This window comes from Vulpes lagopus, chromosome 23, assembly GCF_018345385.1.
Source record: "Vulpes lagopus strain Blue_001 chromosome 23, ASM1834538v1, whole genome shotgun sequence".
NCBI lineage: Eukaryota > Metazoa > Chordata > Mammalia > Carnivora > Canidae > Vulpes > Vulpes lagopus.
In genome coordinates this window covers 61,344,112-61,365,875 of record NC_054846.1, presented here as the reverse complement: position 1 = coordinate 61,365,875, position 21,764 = coordinate 61,344,112, and the positions used below count along the sequence as shown (strand labels likewise).

The 21,764-nt window shown below is 39.6% G+C and overlaps 1 protein-coding gene across 1 annotated transcript in view; it reads right to left on the bottom strand.

Annotated features, from left to right (window-relative positions):
* Positions 1-3,071: 3,071 nt before the first annotated feature.
* The window catches only part of SMAP2 (small ArfGAP2), a 47,342-nt gene continuing 28,649 nt past the window's right edge, over positions 3,072-21,764 (bottom strand). Inside the window, exons 2-10 of the mRNA XM_041738623.1 lie at positions 19,606-19,739; positions 18,278-18,363; positions 17,216-17,294; positions 13,897-13,983; positions 12,804-12,885; positions 11,699-11,805; positions 10,744-10,909; positions 9,944-10,260; positions 3,072-4,435 (exon numbers count right to left, since the gene is read on the bottom strand). Coding sequence (XP_041594557.1) covers positions 4,310-4,435; positions 9,944-10,260; positions 10,744-10,909; positions 11,699-11,805; positions 12,804-12,885; positions 13,897-13,983; positions 17,216-17,294; positions 18,278-18,363; positions 19,606-19,739 — 1,184 coding nt within the window. The 3' untranslated portion in view covers positions 3,072-4,309. The remainder of the gene's footprint in view (positions 4,436-9,943; positions 10,261-10,743; positions 10,910-11,698; positions 11,806-12,803; positions 12,886-13,896; positions 13,984-17,215; positions 17,295-18,277; positions 18,364-19,605; positions 19,740-21,764) is intronic.

Here is a 21,764-nt window from a genome sequence, read left to right as displayed (position 1 = left end):
TTTTCCAAATAGTATTATGTAATTGTTAGGTATTCCAGAAAAAAAATGGATTTCATGGAAAAATATGTCTTAATAAATGCTAGAAAACCATGGGGAAAAAAGGGCTTTACTCAAGAGAATGAGAAGACAAACCATAGCTTGGGAGAAACTCTTCAGAAAAAAAAAAAAAAAACACAACTCTGAGAAACACTCTTTGGACTGTTACCCAAAATACAGAAATAACCCTTAAAATTCAACACTAAGAAAACAATCTAATTTTTAAAATAAGCCAAGACCTGAACAGACACCTCACCACAGAAGGTATACAGATGTCAAGTAAGCATCTGAAAATATGTTCAACATCAGGTCACTAGGAGATTGAAAGTTAAAACCATGACATACTACTACACACTTCTTAGAATGGCCAAAATGGGATCCCTGGGTGGCGCAGCGGTTTAGCGCCTGCCTTTGGCCCAGGGCGCGATCCTGGAGACCCGGGATCGAATCCCACGTCAGCCTCCCGGTACATGGAGCCTGCTTCTCCCTCTGCCTGTGTCTCTGCCTCTCTCTCTTTCTCTCTCTCTCTCTCTCTCTCTCTCTCTGACTATCATAAATTAAAAAAAAATAGAATGGCCAAAGTAAGAAAACACTGACAACATCGAATGCGAGGATGCAGAGCAATGGGAACTCTCACTCACTGCTGATGGGAATGCAACATGGTTCAGCCACTTTGGAAAAGAGCTTGGTAGTTTCGTACAAAAGCAATCATACTCTTATATCCAGTGATCATACTCATCATTATATTTACCCCAATGAATGGTAAAGTTGTGTCCACACAAAAACCTGCACTTGGATGTTTATAGCAACTTTATTTATAATTGCCAACACTTGGAAGCAACCAAGATGTCTATTGGTAATTGATAAACTATGGTACATCCAGACAACGAAATACTCTTCAGTGCTAAAAAGAAATGAACTCTCAAGCCATGAAGAGACATGGAAAAATATTAAATGCATATTTCTAAGTGAAAGAAGTCGATCTGAAAATGGCTACATGTTCTGTGACTCCAACTATGACATTCAGAGAAAGGCAGAACTATGGAGACAGCAAAAAAAAAAAAAAATGTGTATGTGTGTGTGTGTGCGCGCGCGCATGTATCAGTGGTTGTCAGGGTCTAGAGAAGAAGGAGGGATAAATAGGAAGAACACAGAGGGTTTGTACCACTGTGGCATGGGATGAAGATCAACAGTGAAGGAGGCTGTGGGAATAGGGAGCAGGGGGCATATGGGAACTCTCTGTACTTTCTACTCAATTTTGCTGTAAACCTAAAACTGCTTTAAATCATGTCTATTAATTTTTTTGAAGCCTTTACCACAGGACTTTCCAGAGCCATTACTATGTGAATATTATATTCTAGATGCACAAGAGGTGATAGAACATGCAGTCTTTCCCAAACTTATTTCAGGGTTTTTGTGGAACACCTTTTAGCATCTCCTATGCCTCATAAGCAGCTCATGAGCTGCTGCTCTGAGCCACTCCATTCTCCCCTATCCCTCACCTACCAGGGCCCTAGTCCAGCTTTTGCCATCTCTCTGGTCCCCTAGGTCTGGTCTTATTCCCTCAAACACATCATCCTCAGCAATGCAAGAGTGAGCTGCCTAAAACTCAACTCAGATGATGTCACTCCACCATATGTAACACTAAGGCCAAACTCCCTCCTAGGGTATGGGAAGCACCCATGGCCTGGCTTGGCCATACCTCAGTCTCATCTCTTCCACATCAGACCTTACAAACATTGCACTGCTTGTGCTTCCCCAAACGGGTTATGCTCGTGCAGATGTCTTTGTCTTTGTTCACATAGTGCTGTCTGGAATACTCCTTTCCCCACTCCCATCCAACCTGTGGGTTAGCTCCTACCTCTTCCTTAGGACTCAGCTCTAACACCCTTATCTTTAGCGAAGTTCCCCTGACTGTGCTAGGAGACCCTAAGCTCCCATAATATACTGTATAAGCAATTCTAAGTCTGTTGCCCTGTGAGACTGTGAGTTTCTTGAGAGCAGGAACTATGTCAGATTAATTTTTCCTCATCTGTTCTTCCCAAATTCTAAAAGCTGATGGGCCCCCAAGGCTCCATCCTCTTCTGTCCTTTCTCCTTAGGCATTTCATCTGATCTCACAGCTTTACATACCATCCATAACTCTGATGACTCCCAAATGGACACCTCCAGCCAAACAATTTCCAATGCAGACATGTATACTTGCTCCATTCTTTTTCCAGATCTCTATGCAAGTGGCTGCTTATTCAGGTTTCCGTTCAAATGTAACTAACTTCCTGACTACTCCATCTCAGCGGTCCTATCTTGTATCTGAAATTAAATAGTTTACTTGTTTATTTGTCTCTCCTACCACACCATCCCATGAAATTGGGGAGTATTGATTCATTGCTTTATTCCAGAGCCTATGACAGTGTTTGGCACATTGTAAAAACACTTATTAAATATTCATTGAATGAATTAATGCCCAACATAGGTCTGGCACATAATAATCAACATTTGAATGCCAAGGATCCCCTACTGTGCAAAATGTACCACAGGAATTGCTTCATTTTACCTCCAATATGACCATAAGCTCCATTTTACACTGAGACCCAAAGGTTCAGTGGCTTGCCTGGGAGGGGACACAAATACTGGCAGCCTGATCCAGAGCTTACTTTCTTCACCACTACGCTATCCTCTCATTTGCCTCTGGAAGTATTTAAAAAGTACACTCAAAGGAAAGGGGGGGTGGGGATGAAGGGAGGCCGGTCTCAGCTTCTCTATCTGGTGGGGGAGAAATGGGACTTAAGTTTCAATGTTCTGTGGCTCTAGCAGGAGCAGATATCCACAGTTCCCTCAGCTCACAACTCCAGACACCACTGGACAAAGGACATAAAAGGTCCCCTTTCTGACTGCCTGAGCCGGGGTCTGGTCCTTGGCATCTTCAGTATAAAATTTTTTAAGATACAGGGAGTAGGGGACCTGTTCCTGGAAAGCAGAAAACGTAGGTGCAACTCATCCTCGATGAGTGATACACAGTAACAGCCAAGCAAAGGGTCCTTCCCTGCAATATTTATTAAGGAATATACACATACACAGGAGAAAGGCAACCAGGAATTGTGGTTCCCACAGGTGAAATCTTTTAAGCAAAGTTTTCTTGTTTTAATTTTCAAGTAGGGTGAACAACGAGTGAGAGGAAAGCTATCCAAGCTCTCCACCTCATATACCTGCAGAAGGTGGGGAAACAGCAGCCTGGGATACATAGGCATGAAAGAGTGATTGGCAGACTGGGAGAGGGAGGAGGAGGACGGGAGCTATCCATGAGATTACAGTTTTTTTAAAAACTATAAGAAAAAATTGTAACAGTTTTAGGCTGTTGATAAATTAACTCCTCTCTGTGTAAACCTAAAACAAAAACAAAAACACTCAGAGCAGATGGGGAAAGAGTGGGAGGTGAAATACACATACACACACGCACACGCGCACAAGCAGTACACACGTTAAGCTCTGCATTCCCACTGGAGGGGCTGGTCCTCCAGCCATAGAGCCAGATTCCACTGCAGGGAGGATGGAGGTGGGGCAGGGTGTGTGTTCTTGTATGGGACCTTCATAAAGTCTTTGGTGCTAATAAAGGCTAACTGAAGCGACAAGTCCTGAAGCCTCAGGTCCAGAAAGCAAGTCAGGGCAAGGAGAATATTTTTGCTCATCCTCACAGGAGAGGGTTTGCCTCGGCCCAGGGCTAGGGCCAACCTGATCTAAAACCCAAGGTATATTTAATATGATTTCAGTACTTTCTTCATTTCCATAATTATGGGAGCATGACGTCTCCCTCTTCAACCAAAAATTTAAACATGTAGAAATAGCTTAGCAACACATACAGAAGTACCTCTAAAGCTTCCCCACTTTGCCTAAAAGAACCACACCTCCAGACCTTTCTGAGAGTCTGACAGGAGGTTTAACCTAAAGGAAAAGTACTCAAAGGTGTGCACCTTTCTCCCACAGTGTAAGTGCCTTCTGCCAACAATTCCTAAGGTGCTGGTGCCAGGAGAGGACTGGGGTTGAGGCTGCAGAGAGTCGGGATGGCTAGGAGACATGTACAACATAAAGCAACAGAGAGGTCTGCGTGTCCAGGAAGTGGCTGGGCTGGGCAGAATGCCAAACCCCAGGCAACAGATTGAGCAATTTCTAAACCAAACAGAGAGGTAGGAAAGGGAATGGGATGGGGGAGTTGGGGAAGGAGGAAAACTGGGAGAGAGGGGGCTGAGGTGAGTGGGAGCCATACAGGTGTTTTGTTTTTATTTCCACATCTGAGGGCTGAGAGTCTGATTCGCTGCCTGTCCATTTCCGCCGTTCATCGACTGTCCATAGCTCAGCATGCCATGGGCTCCACAGAAGTTCATCCCAGCCATCTGCTGGGTCATCTGAAAGGGAGAGAGGAGACTTTCAGACCAGGCTGTGGGCACGCAGCCAATTACTGCAAAAAAAGCAGGGTAGGAATCCTCCTGTCTGTGGGGAGGGGGAGAACAACAGGACAATGGGGAACTGTTATGGCACAGATCTGCCCTGAACCTTAATAATAGATCATTTTGAGGGCTCCAGACCACGTAAATAAATGAAGGACTTCTCAGAAAGGAGATGTTGACAGAGACTAATGCTCAGGGAGGGAAAGGAGTCCTGGAGCTAGTCAACATAAAAGCAGCATGAGACGTTATTCTCTTCTTTTCTGGTCTCTCATCCTAAAAAGAAGGGGCCTATTGTTAACTTGCCAGCCCTGAGAGTACACAGATGAGCCCCCATGGCAGCGCTCCTGTCTTATCTCCAGCAGAGTTATTACTGTCAGGGCCAGTGAAAGTGCTCGTGCACGCTCAAGCGGAGAGAAAAGGAAAAAGACACTGGGCTGTTCAGAATGAACAAAGGCAGGCAAAAAAAGAAAAAAAAAAAAAAAAGACCAATGGGTCTTCAGTGTGTGAGAGGGGAAGTTGCTGGGAGAAAAGAATCAGTGGAATAAGGTCTGGGTGGGGTCAGGGCCTCTATGAATGAGACTGAAAGCCTGGCCTCTGGCAGTGAACAAAGGAAACTATTTATCAAGAAAAATGCCTTAAATCTCCCAAGCCCGGTACCTTTCTGTGTAAGTTCTCTTTCTTGAGGAGAAGGTCTATTTTTCAATCCCACCAACTTCTTTAGAGAAAACCTCAAGCTTATAGAAAAGTTGAAAGAACAATAGAATGAAACCCATATATCCTTCTTTAAATTCTCAGTTGTTAACACCTTGCCCCATTTTCTCTCTGAGATTTATGTATCTTGTGTGGGATCTTCATACACATGTATGTGTAAATGTTTGGTGAGCATGGAAAACTGCAGGTATCCTGACATTTCACTTCTTAGTAAGGCAGGGGGCATCTCGTAGGAAAGAGTACTTTCCTAAAATCACAATACAAGAAATTTAACATGAATACAATATTCTAATATAGGTTACATTTCATTTTCATATCCCTTTTGTCTCCTAAATTTAATATAGAGCAATTCCCCCACTTTTTCTTTCCTGACATTGTTTTTGGAATCCAGGCCAGTTATTTTGGAGAAAATCTTTCAATTTGGATTTACCTCATATTTTCTCATGATTGGATCCAAGTTAAACATTTTAGGCAGTGATATTGTGTCCTTAGTACAAGATACCAGGAAGCACATGATGTTCATTTGTCCCATTGTTGGTAATCTTATGTTTGAGCACTTGGCTAGGGTAGTATCCACTGTGGGCTTTTTCACTGTAATTAGTAATTAATCTAAAGGGTACTTCTACAAGAATATGTGAATATCCTGTTCTTTCTACAATTACTAGTTGCCATTCTTCTGTAAAGAAGGCTTTCCCTCCCTCTCTCCCACACTCATTTCAAAAAATATATCGCTATGGACTCATGGATTTTTTTTTCCTTTGGTGTTATAATCCATCAGTGTCATTCCTTTTGATGTTCAAATTGTCCCATATTTGGACAATGGGAGCCTCCAGAAGTTGGCCCATGGGTCATTTTGACATGTTCTCATCAGTTTTATAGCACTTCATTACTTATACATATAAACATGGAGGACTGAAAATAAGTGAATTAAAATCCCAACTATGAAAGCTAGAAAAAGATCAAAGTAAGTCAAAAGGCAGCATCCAGAAGGAAATAATAAAGATAAACCAGAAATTGAGGACAAAAACAAACCAAAAATATAGAATAAATAAAACAAAATCCTGTGGTATATATGTATATATATTTTTTGTTTGTTTTAAAAGAATAGATCACTAGTTAACCTAGTTGAAAGAATGGACAAGGAGGGAGGAGAGCACAAACATACAAAATAAGACATGACAAGGGAAAAATAACCACTGAAACAAGAAACTTTAAAAAAAATCATGAGATAGACTGCTTGCTTGGCTTAACCTTTGATAAATGAATCTGAAACCCTAGATGAATTAGCTAATCTACGTAAACAAAGTTTTCCAAAGCTGTCTTTCATAGAACAAAGAGAGAATGCAATCAAAGAATTACTACACAAAAAAAGCACAAGGCTCATACAATTGCACATAAGAATTCCACTCAATCTCCAAAGACCAATACTATATAAATCATTCCAGACTATAGAGAAAGGAAAACATGAAAATAGTTTTCATACAGCAGGTGAACATTGTCACCCAAGCCTGAGAAAGACATGCACACGTGTGGGCACACACATAAGCCATTCCAATAATACCTCTTTGTCCATTTCTTTTTTTTTTAAAGATTTTATTTATTATTCATAAGAGACACAGAGAAAGAGGCAGAGACACAGGCAGAGGGAGAAGCAGGCTCCATGCAGGGAGCCCAATGTGGGACTGATCCCGAGACCCCAGGATCACGCCCTGAGCCGAAGGCAGACACTTAACCTCTGCGCCACCTAGGCGTCCCTGTTTTCAGACTTTTGAATCACTTTGTTTCAGCTGGCTTTGTTTGTATGTAGTTTAAAATTAGGCATTGCTTTGTGAGTCAATTTAAATATCTTTTTCTTTTCATAGGAAAGCTCCTATGACTGCTACCTATGACTGATATGTTTGTTCTTAGTTCTATCACGTTACATTTTTACTGTGTTTATTGTATTTGTTATACTTCATAGTCTATGTATTCCATTTTATTGTAAAATATTCCTTAGGTATCTATAAAATTTTGTTTTTTCTTCTAGTGGATACCTTTATACTAATAATTTCTGTCTTTAGTTTCCTTTATCCTGTCCTCAAGCTTCTACCATTTGGTATGTCAGCTTATTACATCATTTAACTTCCACCTATTTCTTGTACAATAATCAATTTATCCTACCTCATCCTTCTTACCTTCTCCCTTTTTTATCTTCTCTTGTTATCATTGTTTGTTTGTTCTAAAAAATATATGCACAACATATATTTTTTCTATCCTTGTTATTACCTTTAGATTCTCATTTAGTCACCATCAGTTCTTTTGCCAAAATGTCCTCAGTCATCTCTTAAATGGATGTAGCTTAAGTTCTGGTACATTCCACAAGAAAGACATAAGTATGATATTCTCTGATTTCTTGCATATTTAATATTTTTTAAAATAGCCTCAATCCTTGAAAGATAGCTTGTCTGGCTATACTTGTCTCACATGTACATGAGTATCTTGAAAATACTACTCCCATTGCTATGTTTTATGTTGCTGTTAAAAGTCCAATGTCCAAAAAAAAAATAGTCCAATATCAATCTGGGTGTTCTTTTTTCTTTAAAAGTAGCAGAGGGGCTCCTGGGTGGCTCAGTGGTTGAGCCTTTGACTCCAGTCGTGATCCTGGGGTCCTAGGATCAAGTCCTGCATTGGGCTCCCCACAGGGGGCTTGCTTCTCCCTCTGTCTCTGCCTCTCTCTTTCTGTCTTTCATGAATAAACAAAATCTTTAATAAATAATAAATAATAAAAATGGCAGACCTGGGGGTTTGGGAGGTAAGGAGATGGTTAGAGCTCTGAGAATTTTTCTTGTTCCATAAAGTTTAAAAGTTTCCTGGAATGTATGTTAGAATTTACCATTCTGGGTCAACCCTCCATACATACTCAATGGACTCTTTCAATATTATATTCAAGTCTTTTATTTATAGGAAGTTTTCTTGTGTTATAGATTTAAATATATTAATTCTGCTCTACTATTTGGTTTTTCTTGGAGAGTCTCCAAATATATTTATGTTAGGCCTTCTTTGCTTAATTTCTGTATTACCTTCACTTGGATTTATTTTCCTGCTTCCTATATTTAGTTTCCATTCTCTGACCTGTGTCAAACATTTCTTCAATGCCAAATATATTTTCAGTTGAATCTATTCTCTTCTGGCTAATTTGTAATTCAGACATTTCTAAGACAGTTGTGTCTTTTTTCAATTTCTTTCCTGAATTCAGTAAAGTTTCATTTCATAACTTCCAGTTTTTTGTCCATTTTGGTTCTAAGTTTTTAAATTTCTGATTGAAGCTGTTTTGTCTTCAAGTGTTAAAGGACATTTCATTCAGGTTGGTGGTTTGTATAACAGTTTTCTTCTGCTCATGGCTGTTTGGGGGGTGGTGAGAATTTTCATTTCTTAATATGGTTTGATTTTTTTTAAGATTTATTTATTTATTTATTTATTTATTTATTTATTTATTTATTTATTTATGATAGACATAGAGGGGGGGCGGGGGCAGAGACACAGTAGGAGGGAGAAGCAGGCTCCATGCCGGGAGCCCGATGTGGGACTCGATCCCAGGACTCCAGGATCGCGCCCTGGGCCAAAGGTAGGTGCTAAACCGCTGAGCCACCCAGGGATCCCTGGTTTGATTTTCATTTTCTATTTTCTTCTCATAGCAGTTCTATATAAATGTCACCCACCGCTTTCTGTATATTTTGTAGTGCCTTATTTTTCTGAATAAGGAATAATAGAAGGTGTGAGGGTTTGGGGAGGTTTACTAGATTTCTTGGTTCAAGAGCGCCCTCTTCTGTTGGTATAATAATATGATTATATGGAAGGAGGGACGAGGATGGTTTATCTTCTCATTTTGTGATTCCCGTTTCCACTTCTCATTTCTTACTTTCCTTTCATCATCAGGTCCCCCCAGAGCACCTCTTCCTTCTAAGTCATCCCCATAGGACGCTCCTGGGTGGCTCAGTCAGTTAAGCATCCAACTCTGCGTTTTGGCTCAGGTCATGATCTCAGGATCTTGAGATCAAACCCTACATCAGGCTCCATATTGCTGGGTGTGGAGCCTGCTGAAGATCCTAAGTCACTCACATGACCCCAGAAGCAAAGCTTTTTCCAGAGCTATCATCTTTAATCCTACATATTTCAAGCTCCTCATTTTCAATTCTCCACATAACCAGAGTTCTAATTGCCAAGTCTCAGACCTCTTCTCATCATGCTTCTGGTCAAGGTAGGTCTTTCCAGGGGGTGATTTTGTCTACGCTCTGTCACCTTCAGCCCCCTGCTCCCTCTCCTCTTTCTACGTAGTTTCTCTGATGCTGGCTCTGCTGGATTTGGGTGTTTACTGCCATGTAATTTGAAGTTTGCAGTATTATGCCTCCTAGATGTGGCAGTCGTAGTTATGAGGGCCTTTATTTGAATTCCTTATTTACCTATATAAGTTGCTTTTGTTTTTGAGGATTGTGTGAAGAAATTTAGATTGAGGCAATTACCCTCATTCTACATAGTAACCCAGAACTCCTCAGAAAGTTTGACATTAGGTAGATCTTCTACCCAAAAAAAAAAAAAAAAAAGAAAAAGAAAGAAAGAAAAGAAAAGAAAAGGTGGGGTGGGGTGGGGTAGCAAATCTAAGAATGTCTGCATTATCACATTTACACTGTAAGGGTTCAAAGGATAAGGGAAAGATGAGGTGAGACAGCCCTGAGGAAGGCTCAAAACTCTTGTCCCAAGTAAAATGGGGTAGCTTACCTGAGTAAGGTTCCACTGCAGCTGCTGAGCTGGCTGAACCCCATACATGGTCTGGGGAACAGCTGCCATGCCTGCCATGTAGCCAGCCTGCTGGGTGGTCATCATTCCATTTGGCACACCCATCATTGAAGCCTGCATGCCACCCATATAGCCTGCAGGCATGGCCATGGGGGCAACCATCCCAGAAGCTCCTGGCTGAGCTACCATGCCTACTGGTGGGGGCATCATGCTCCCCATTATGCTGTTAGGAGGTGTGACCCCAGGGAAGCTGGGATAGGCCGTGGGATAGGCCATCTGAGCTGGAGCCATGAACATTGCTGCCAAGAAAACATAAATAGAGAATTATTTAAGAGGAAAGTGTCCGTCTAAACCCTCACTGGCTACTCCTTTCCAGCTAAATTTCTAAGTAGCATTTCTACTCAACCCAGAATGCTCTTCTACACAGCAAAACCGACAGATTCCCTACAAGACTTGCAATGGCTTACCAGTGGGCTACTGACCTAGCCACTTTCCTTTCAGGCTCCAGGTCCAGTTCTTGAGTCAGACTTCACAGAGGTGTGACACCAGACCCCACAAAAGTATGGCTCTGAGTTACATTAATATCTATCCACTGACACTTTGTAGCTTCACAAGAAATATCACATTCAGGCCTGTTTGGAGAATAATGTCCTGGCCCCCAAAGCAACTGCCCCCATTACAACAAATAATTCCTGTATGTAAGTCCTCATGTTTCTTTTTTTTTTTTTTTTTAGTCCTCATGTTTCTATCTGACACAATGCCACCATCCCCATGAAATCTACCTTGGGCAGGCATCTGAGGTGTCTGGGATCCATACAGTGAAAGGATGGAGTCTTTAGAGAGCTGTTTCTTGCCTGTTTCTTCTGATTTGCTCCCTGGCTCTGGAAACAGGTTCAGGTTTTCAGGAACAGAGCCGGCACTCCCTGCAGTTGGCATGGAACCTACAACCTGAGGGCAAAGAGGGCAGGAAGAGAGAGTAGAATTGGAATGGTCCTCACAGAGGTCTCGGTAAGGACCACCCCCTTTCTCTGCTGCTTCTAACATCTCCAATAAGAATTCATGGGCAAGTTAATAGCTTCCTGTTATTTCTACCACACAAATATCTGAAAATACTAGACAGTTAAGCTCTGGTACAATTCTTTGTTCTACAAACAATGTGATTAAGTGAAAAACAAACAAAAACAACCTACAAATGATGCACCCACAGAGAACTGAGTTTAGATCCCCATGCAGCCATTTACTAGTTGCATAACAAGAGGCTAGTCATATAATTTTTCTGAATTAATGTTTCCTCATCTATAAAACACCCATTTTTCAGGGCTGTGGTAAATATTTTAAGTTATAAAAGAAATATGCAAACTGATATGCAAAATCACCTAGTGCTGTGCCTGTTCATAAGCAGGTATTCCACGAATGGTAGCCATTAACAGTTTCAAGTCTTTCACATCTACAAATTCTCTGGCAGTAACCCTCATGCTGAGGAGCTAACCTAAAATATCAGCCTTTACAATGGGACACATCTTCAACAAAAGCCCAGTCAAATGATCCACTTTTTTTGGGTGGGAGACAAAATGGAATGAATAGCAATCCTAGGTTGTAACAGAGATGATGCAGGGTGAAGGGAAGAATTAAGAAAACCAAAGTCCAATTCCACCAAGGAAGTATGACTTGCTTCCATACTATCAAAATTATCCTTTTTAGAATGCTCTTTAATTCTAAGGAGCCCACATGACTCACCTTTCTGGAAACTGAAGAGGGGGATGGAACAGAAGCCAAAAGATCTAAATCCTTCTCTAGGGTATTGCTGGTCTTACTATTTGCAATGGAGCAGGACACAGGAGCATCTGGAGAGAGAGAACAAAGCTCAACTGTAGCACTGCTCATTAAGCCTATGCCTTCCACCTATTCTAGACACAAAGAAGAAAAAGCCTCTATGTTCCATCAGGGACTTGGAAATCTAGGCTTCTGCAACCATTTAGCTTGGATGGGGCATCTCACCTTCCCAGGAGCATGCTGGAGAAGTATGGTGGCCAGCTATCAGGGACAGGGCAGCAGAAACCAGGCCTGGAAGCTGTATTAGCCCCATACCAAAGGGGCTGGCTGGCTATTTGAGGGGTACAGCTGTGTAGCTTTTATCTCTTTTTCAGAGATAAACGAAAGGTATGGAAATCATAAGTCTAAATAGCTAGTGACCTAAATCAGCAGAAATGCACTGAACCTAAAGTACAGCCATGAGATCTGTGAAAGGTAAAGAAAAGGTTCTATTTCTGACAAGGGCAGAACCACTAGTTCAGGGTTTCAAAAGTTGAAGAAAAATAACCACAATGTAATAGGTCATCTCAGAGACAGGCTGCACCTGAAAAAATGAGAGGGATGGGGGCATGGCTCATGGCTGCTGGTTTAGTGAAACTTGCTAACATTTACTGAATGCTTAGTTCGTGCCAGGCAAGGGGCTAAGAGCTTGAGAGGAACTATCTCATTTAATCCTCCCCAAAACATTTTTGAAGTAGAGATGCTTATCATCCTTACTACACAGATTAGGAAAGCAATGTTCAGAGGTTGAGTTAACTACCCAGGGTCACACAGACACTAAGTGGCAGAGATGGCACAGATGGCACTCTAACTCCAAAGGCATGCTCTTAACCACTACACTATTGCTCTGAAAAGTGTAAACACTTCTTAGACTAACTGCTCAGATGTAAAACAACAGGAAAAACGTAAGAGAACAATCTTAACGATGAAGAAACAAACTAAAGAATCCCAACAGTACCTATCTTCCCAGGGTGACAGGGAATTCATCATAATTTGTAAGATTATTGGAGTGGAAACATCTAACTCTTACCAAGGCCCAACAAATCCATGACAGGTGCTGAGGATTTCGGGGAGCTTTTCCGAGGTAGCTGTGGATCTTCTTTTTTCTGTGGCTAAGGTGAAAATATGTTAAAGAAAGAAATAAGCAGGTGTTTTTGAACATTTTTTTCCTTTGTCACTGTAAGGACACAGGTGTTCTTGTGGTCTGGCCACTATTATTCAAGGAGTTACTACCAAAGAAAGAAAATTCAGGAAGTGTCATGTAAAAGAATCAAGTCAGGAAACAAAAGTGCATAAACCAAACCTAAAGTGAAAAAGAAATCATCTGTGCTTGTTTGGCTTTCTGAAACCAAGGCAACCACAGATCAAAAGATCCAACAAAAATAGCAGGTTTTGGTCCCAGGAAAAGCCAAGAATAAAGGTAAGTGTCTGATGGTACAAGAGCCAAGAGCCAACAAATCTCCCAGTGATTAGAAAGCCTTTAATACCAAAAGGGAGATCGATTTAAAGATTACCTAATTCATTCTGCCAGTATCATTAATTACTGTGTTCTGCAGACAGTGTGATTCAGAATAATAAAAGACTCTTCCTTAAGCAAATAGTAAAAAGTCCTCTCTCCCAAGATTGCAAGCTCTTAAGAGTATCTACTACTACAGTCACAATGTCCTGTGAAAAAAGAAAGGTGTCTACTTCAATATGACATAGTAAGAATACAAGAAGGATTAAAATGGGTTAGTATGGCCAGGCTTCTGGACTGTTCTTAACTGTAACAGGAAAATGAGGTAAAGAGGGCCTAACGAGAGAACGATGCAGGTAACATCTGCTCAGGAGGTATCACACAGTCACCACATTATGGCATGGAATGTGCCTCTTGCTCAGACAGGACAAATACAGTTCCCAAACTCCCAACTGGTCCCAAAGAGAAGTGTCACAGAGCAGACTGGGCAACAACAAGGTAATGGGAAAGCATGAGAAATGGCAGCAGTGGAACCCTTTGGCCCCAGGTAAAATGGTGCAATAGGCTATCGACCCCACCCCACCCAACCAGGAGGCCTGCTACCCCATCCTTCCACATATAAACACACCTGAGGCCATCCACCCAGTGCAAGAACTTTCCCACTTACCATTTTAACTTTCTCAAAAACAACAGGTTCCATTTTTTTCTCTGGAGCTGGTTCACTTCCTCTTTTCCACTTGTCATCTTTTTCTTTCTATAATGATTCAACAAAATAAGACAAAGAACACACAGGCCCCATGGTAACAAATTATAATTCCAAATGTGCAAAAAGGACACAAAAAATTATTTTTGAATCTTATTAAGGAGTCTGACAAACTCGGGGGTGTCTTTGTATGGGGCATCAGAACTACCTCTTCCACATTAGCCTCAATGCTTTAAGAGGCATCTTTCACATATCATTTAGTATCTCCTCGTTCTGTCTGACTTACCTATGACTCCTGAAATGTGAGCCCAGGCTACCTACAGAAGTTAAAAATGTTTCACCAGTTTGCTGCCCCTATGTGACCCTAAGTTAAACTTGCTCATGCTTTGAGGGGTCCTCCCTCATCTTGGTACACCAGTAAATAAATTCATGTTCATCTTACTTGACATACATCCTTTGTGATTTTAAATTCAATCATAAATTCTCTCAATCTTCATCGCCTTTTTTTAATATCAGAAACTATAATTTCAAGCTTAAAGATCAGGAAAACAAAAATTAAGGAAATAAGCCTCCCCCCCAAAAAAAAGAGTAAAAGGATTAAAGTATCCCTTCTAGAGTGTCCTAAATGAGTTGTCTGAATAAAATTTTTTTAAAAAGCACATCAAAAATAAAAGATGAGAAAGTCTCTCTCAGTTTTTGTTACTTCCAGAGGCAGTTTCATAATACTGTCACAGACTATAATGCTACTGGTCTCGTTTTTAACATCAAATAAACATCTAAATGCAAAACAGAAACACTGAGTAAACTTAAAAACACAGGCATATAAAACGAAGTGCATTCAAAAAGATGTTCAGTCTTGCCAATGATGAAAAAGTGAAACATAAAATACTTTTTTGAGGAAAGAAAAATCTCAATAATACCTAATGTTGATCGGGATGGAGTAAAACTAGCACTCTTATATAATGTTGAGAAGACAGTATAAACAGTACAACCTCCAGAAAGTATACTGGCAAAAATAGGAAGAGACAAATAATGAAGCCCTTTGACCTAGATAATACTATAACTTGTAATGAATCTTTAAAAAATAATCCAAAATGTGGAAATATAACCTATGCACCAAGAAGTTCATCCCAGAATTATTTATGCTGAAGAAAAATTTAAACAACCTTTCTTGTCTTCTATACTGTCTCCTCCACAGAAGGAGAATGGTAAAATATATTGTGATCTAGTTACTCACTGGAGGATGCAACAATTCAAAGTTATAATGAAGGGCAGCCTGGGTGGCTCAGCGGTTCAGCACCTGCCTTCAGCCCAGGGCCTGATCCTGGAGACCCAGGATCAAGTCCCGCATCAGGCTCCCTGCATGGAGCCTGCTTCTCCCTCTGCCTCTGCCTCTGCCTCTGTCTCTCTCTCTCATGAATAAATAAAAAAATAAAAAATTAAAGTTATGAATGCTACATAAGTAACATAAAAATACAGGATATGCTAAATTGAATGAAAATAATAGTTATAACTATATAATTATGCCTCCTAAAAGTAACTACAAAAAAGAGGGAATACACCAAAGTGATAATCACTGGTAAAGATTATAAAGGTAGGCATGGATTTTCCACTTTAATTTTCATGTTATCTGTAATATAATATTATAATCACAAAGAACACATGTGGCTATGTCTTTTTCATACATGATGTAATGCTTTAATACAGAACACTTTATTTCTTGAAGTTAAAAACGCTTTACTGTCCATTTAAAAATAATACTCTAATTAACAGAGCCACTTTTTTTCAATTTGATATTAACTGTCTTCACTTAGCAAATATTAATTCTTGGCATATAAATCTTCACAAGAATATTTTTAGAAACTAAGTACACCAAATAAAAAATTCTTGGAAAAGCTTTTTGGTAAACAGGAGCTATTTCTTTCCTAAGTGAAAATATGCAGTGAGTAGAACAGGCTGTTTACATGGGTACAGTACACCTGCAACATAATTATGAATGTACACTATCTTCATTTGGCAACTCCTTCCTCCTCCATCATCTTTTGGATTATCTCAGATACTCTTTTCTGACCTCGTTGTGATTTCATATCTTTTGGTACAATGAACAAAAGCTAAGCAAACAGATCACAGTTTTCTACAAATCAAAGGAAATGTGTGTGCTTTGGTTCCAAACTTTTCTGATGATGCCATCCAAGCTGTGGCTGTACACTGGGTTGATTATTTCACAGAACAGTTATGACAAATTCCACGTCCCTTTTCTGGATGACTATGAAGTAAGAGTCCTTCACACTAAGTTGAGAAGGAATTATCTTTACCTAACTAAATGTACTACCTTGCACTTACTTGCCTACATTGAAACTCACCTACCAGTTGATGCCCCTTTTCACAGCCTAAAGATCAATCTGGAGCAGATTCCAATTAGTTTGACTTTAAGTTACCTGGAAGGACTTAGAGGCCTGTATATCCTCTGTTAAAATACAAAACAAGATAATGATTGATAGATAAATAGGTAGTAGGTAGGTAGGTAGGTAGATAAGACTTGCTAGAACTGGAGAATCCTATACTCTCTGTACTTCTGTAGCTAAAGAAATAGTCAATTATTCCTAAGCAAATTTACTGTAGAATCTTATTAAAGATTCTCAGCATTATTTTATTTAGGTCGTTATATTGGCGACTCTTTAGTTGTCATTAGCCAGGCACCTTTTCTTCTTCCAGGAATAATTTGTATTTCCTCCTGTATATTATACTTGTCCTAGTTACCAGACTCTGTATTTCAGATTCTAACCACATGCCTAGGATGGAAAGTGGTAGTCCCCTTTTAAAACCCTTCTCAGGAATAGGGTCCCATTGGCAATTAGTCCATCAACACACTGGAAATATATGCTGGTCAAACTGAAGAAAACTCTGATGATTTAGTTAATTTTGTAGACTTCATTTACAGATAAAAATACATATATACACACACATTTATACATATACATACACACATATTACTGTTTGATCTAGTATGGCCAATGTGTCCATTTGAAGAAATAATTTGGAACTGGGAATCACTAAACCTAAATACAGACCAAGGCAAAGAACTCACTGATGGTTTGCCCTCTCCATCCCTGACATGAAAGTCTGTTCCATGATATCTTGTAGTCTTGATTCAATAACTGGCTTTCTTTCTACTTTTTTTTTTTTTTAATGTTTTTGGAGTATTTTGGTAGCACTTCTCAAATTCTTCCCTGGCTTGATGTAAAGCAAATTTTGAGCAAAGCTTGAAAGATTTATAACCAACCCTAAAGGCATTGATGTCCAAACTTCGGTCCATGTATTTCTTCTTCTCATATTTATCCCGAATAAATCCCTCGACAGCTCTGGAAAAAGCTTATTAAGGATAAATCAAATAAATCTTTCCCACAGTATGACTATCACAGGTCGATCTGTATTCAATGGAATGTTGTTCTCTCTCTCCCTCCTGGCTGGTTTCTCCATATGGCTCCTATGTTTCTTCACATGCAGTTCCCTGACCAAAACCTAAAAATGCCTCCTTCATGGTTACTGCGGGGAATCACCACTTCCTATGAGTTTCCTTCAGGATAATCACAGCAGCAAATGGGATTAGTCTTCATAATGACATAAGAGGAACCTGTGGCTCTTCTAGAATACAGGTAAAGCAGGAAATTATCTATTTTAAAGTCTTTAGGTCAACAGGCCTTAAATAAATGCTCTCGGGTACCCCTTAAAACTATAAACCCTTGTGCCCCGCTACCAGATTCTGATTGGTGTGTCTTCTGCAGGGTCCCAAATCTGCATTTTAACAGGTTCCACCTGCACCCAACAAAAAGCAAACTCTAACAAGACAGTCTATAAACCACATTTAGAGAAGCACTGCCTTTAGGAGGTTTGGTTTTGTGAGTAGGGCGCTATCCCCTGTTGAAAGGATGAGGGAAGAAAGTTACTAACTGGTCAATAATAGTTCATTCTTTCACACAGGACATAGAAAAGGCATTAAAAAGTGAATGGTAGTTTTGCTGATTCAATACAGCACAGTAATCTATTCTTTTTAACACACAATAGTTTCAAAGATCCAAAAACTATCAGAGATGTCACTTTATGGGAGAATTCACAGTGAACCACTGCAGTCTTAATTCCTGAATGAGTCTTCCCCGTGTGACAGCACCATTCCGACATTAGAAAGTATACTTTTTGTACGTGTTGGTGGCAGGAAAGGGAAAAGCAAGACTTTGACTAAACCACATAGAGAGGGCCCAGTCAGATCAAGGGGCTTGAGTCTTGTGTAACTCTCCCAAAACACCAAAATACCACTCAGCCTTCTAACTTGCTCCAAAAAAGATACGGGTCTATTTGAGGTCGGCGAAAAGTCTCAGGAAGGTAGGCTTCATAAAGTCGGTTTGCCTTTCCATTCCCCATCTCTTGCATGCACTGCAATCAGAGAGATGTGGAAACATGGAACGTCAGATGAGGAAAGACTTGAAAAGTTTCTCACCCAACTGCAGCATTTTACAACTGAAGAACCAACCTGATAGTGGCAGAACCAAGAGCTATGTGCATACTCTGATTTCTAGACCACGATGGTCTCTATTACCAATCATTTGCCCTCATGGTTGTCCTTCCTGCCCCCTCCACCTTAGTTCTTTTTATTGAAAAATTTGTCTGACAGGATACATTTAATTCAGTAATAATTCAAGACCCCATTTGAAACCCCAAGACACATAACTACCAATTAAAATGTCTACTTGATAGGCAATAATCAGTACCTAATCAGGCAGGCAATAATTGAGCAATAACTACAATTTTGAGTTTATACTATTAATTAAACTATTCAGCTTTATTACCAATAAATGTGTTTCCCATTTGGCCTTTGAAATAGACTCCTTAACACTTGTGAGGGGCAAATCCCAAGGTTTTTTAAATTTTCAAATTCCTAAATACCTCCATGGCATGTAAATTCCTTCATAAGATAAAGTATAACTGAAAAAATAACTAATCTTTTAGACTTTTAGTGAATCTATAAAAGCAGCCTAATGTAATTTCTAAAGCCATTTTCTGGCTAAGAATAACCTCTTATTTCTATCACCAACTTTAGCAACTGTTTTCTTTAGACCCTTTCTCCCATCCCCACTCCTCAAAAAAGAAAAAAAAAAGTTTTAATTACTTCTAAAAGTTTCTATGCAGGAAGAGAATAGAGAAAAATGAAGCCACGTAGAGGTGCAGATCTTAAGTCTGCTAGACTAACTTACGTGTCTTACTCCCAGCCCACCAACCTAACAGCATGCAAGATTCACATACACGTTTTAGCAACAAAATATTATGTCTATAAGTTGGAGGATTTGTGTGTGACTATCTAAAACTACAAATGTTAGATCTGCAAATGCCAGGAGCCTTAGAAAATAATCCAAAGATCCCCCTTTAGACATTGGGGGTATATTCACGGAGTCCTAGACCACAGACTTTGTGTTCTGAAGAAGGTAAAATATGGGTAGAATAAACTCATATCTTAAATAGAAAAAGGAAAAAATTTCTCTATTAAGGTACAAAAAAGTGTTTCACAACTAAATTTTTCCTTTATCTTCATCTTTGTGCCCAATTTGACTGAAAATTCATATGGAACTACTCTTACATGGAAATAGAAGCAGCTGACTCACTGCTGGGCTATGTAAGTACCTGAATTTGTTCTTGAGTCCACTGGTCAAGGTTAACTGATTTTACCCTGGAAATGTGCACCCCCAGATTCCTGTGGATTCCAGCACATCGAATGCAGATGAACACACCAATGTTCCAGGAGGCCCATCGTGGCCCTGTGAAGGTCAGGAACAGGGCAATAAAATACAAATTAAAACAACATTCAAGACCCAAGCTGGAATATTTAGATTATCAGGCAGTCATTCTGCTAGAACATAAATGAGAGAACGGTTACCACATTCACCTTTTTTATTGGATTTGTTCACTCCTCCATGGATCAGCACTTTTTTTTTTTTTAAGATTTACTTTAAATTTAAGGGAATAGACCGTACAGTGGCTTTTCAGTATATTCACAGATTTGTGCAACCATTATCACTATTTAATTCCAAAACATTTTTATCACTCCAAAAAGAAATTGCAAACCTAATACAAGGCACTCCCCATTTCCTTTCAACTCCTCCTCACCAGGCCCCTGACAAACACATGTCTCTGTCTCTATAGATTTGACAATCTGGGATATTTCATGCAAATGGAATTATACAATATGTGGGCATATGTGTATGGAGCAGCTTTTTACAGTGTCTGAAAATATGACTGCTAAAAGGCAGATGTTATAATACTGCCTTTATATTTATATTTTTAAAAATCCCAGGAGAACAGTGCAAAGTCATGTCACATTCTATTTAGTATCTTACACGAATAGCCTTCTCTCAGGAAACTTTTCAGTGGTGCTGGGGCCTGGATTCAGTTTTCCTACCAGGAAAAAAGATACATGGCTTTGCCATGCCAGCCCAAGTCTCAGCCTGAAATTTAAAACTTTGTTTATCTTCCCCTCCCCACCTGGCCTATAAAATATGCATCCTGATTAACTTAATAGGATCCTCTCCCCTTGAGCTGGTGTCCCTACTTTACCCAACTACAGAATTATCTCAATTCAAGATTGTCAAATAACAAAGATGCCTATTGCAAATAAAAAAGAAATCTCAAATATATATTTTAATAAAAAACTGTTATGTAATCTCCCATCCCTTGACAACTTTGCTCATTCTAATAGTCACTCCGGAAAATTATCAAACTCCTCTTCATAATTTTTATACAGGAAAAAAACAACTTGCTTTTATATGATACCTGCCAAAAAATACTGAAAAATCACTAATATCTCTTTCTCTATCATTCCACTAGGCAGAAATTTACCACATAAAATAAGCATGGTATCAAAATTAGAGGTTGTAATAAAGAGTGAAAAGACACCAACTGATTTTTTACAGAGATAAATAGGACCTGTTGCAGGAGCCAAGGGCACTAGACTTCAGTTCTGCCAGACACAATCACTTAGTTGGTCTGCAGGTTTTGACAACCATTTTAATGAAGCAATGCTAGAATTGTATGGCATAAAATCATTCTTAGAAATATGAATTCATGATTATTATAAGTAAGAATGTAATTTTTTATATCATTCTGGTATTATGCAAATACAATGAATACAGAAAGCTCCAATTCTCCCTATAACCACCAGGTGGTGATCTCTGCCAGAAATTTTATCCAAATACCTTCTTATTGCTACTATCTTGATAGGCTCAGATTTATCTTCTAAAAAGACTTTCAGTCCCTTGAAATCCCTATATAGACTGGCATAGGTCTGCCATATAGTTAATACACACAAATGATTAACACACATCTTTCAGTGGTAGGGGGCTATATAGAAACAAAATGAAAAGCCTAAACGGATATGAATGAGGTTTCTTATGGTGGTGTGTGTCTACTTTGTGCTACAGTTTTCATAAAGGGATACGCAGAAGATTTACGTTATATAGAATTAAAAATGCACCAAAAGTTAGTATTTCATGTTTCTTTACCATTTTCTCTTTGTCTAGATTCTAGAACTCATGACGAGATAGTTAAAATATATTTGTTTGCTAATACAATCAGAAGGCACGCTAACTAAAAGTTGGCTGTAGAATGTTACGCTGTTTGCTTCCAGGCCCTAAGTCCAGAGAAGGTGATTTCCAATCATCTAAGTCACTGTCACAGCTGTGGAATTTCTCCAGCTCCCATTACAGAGTATGTAAAGTCCCTTTGCCCTCTGAGGAATATAAAACCAAGAACTGATACTCTGGAGCCACAAACAAGGCCTCAGTACA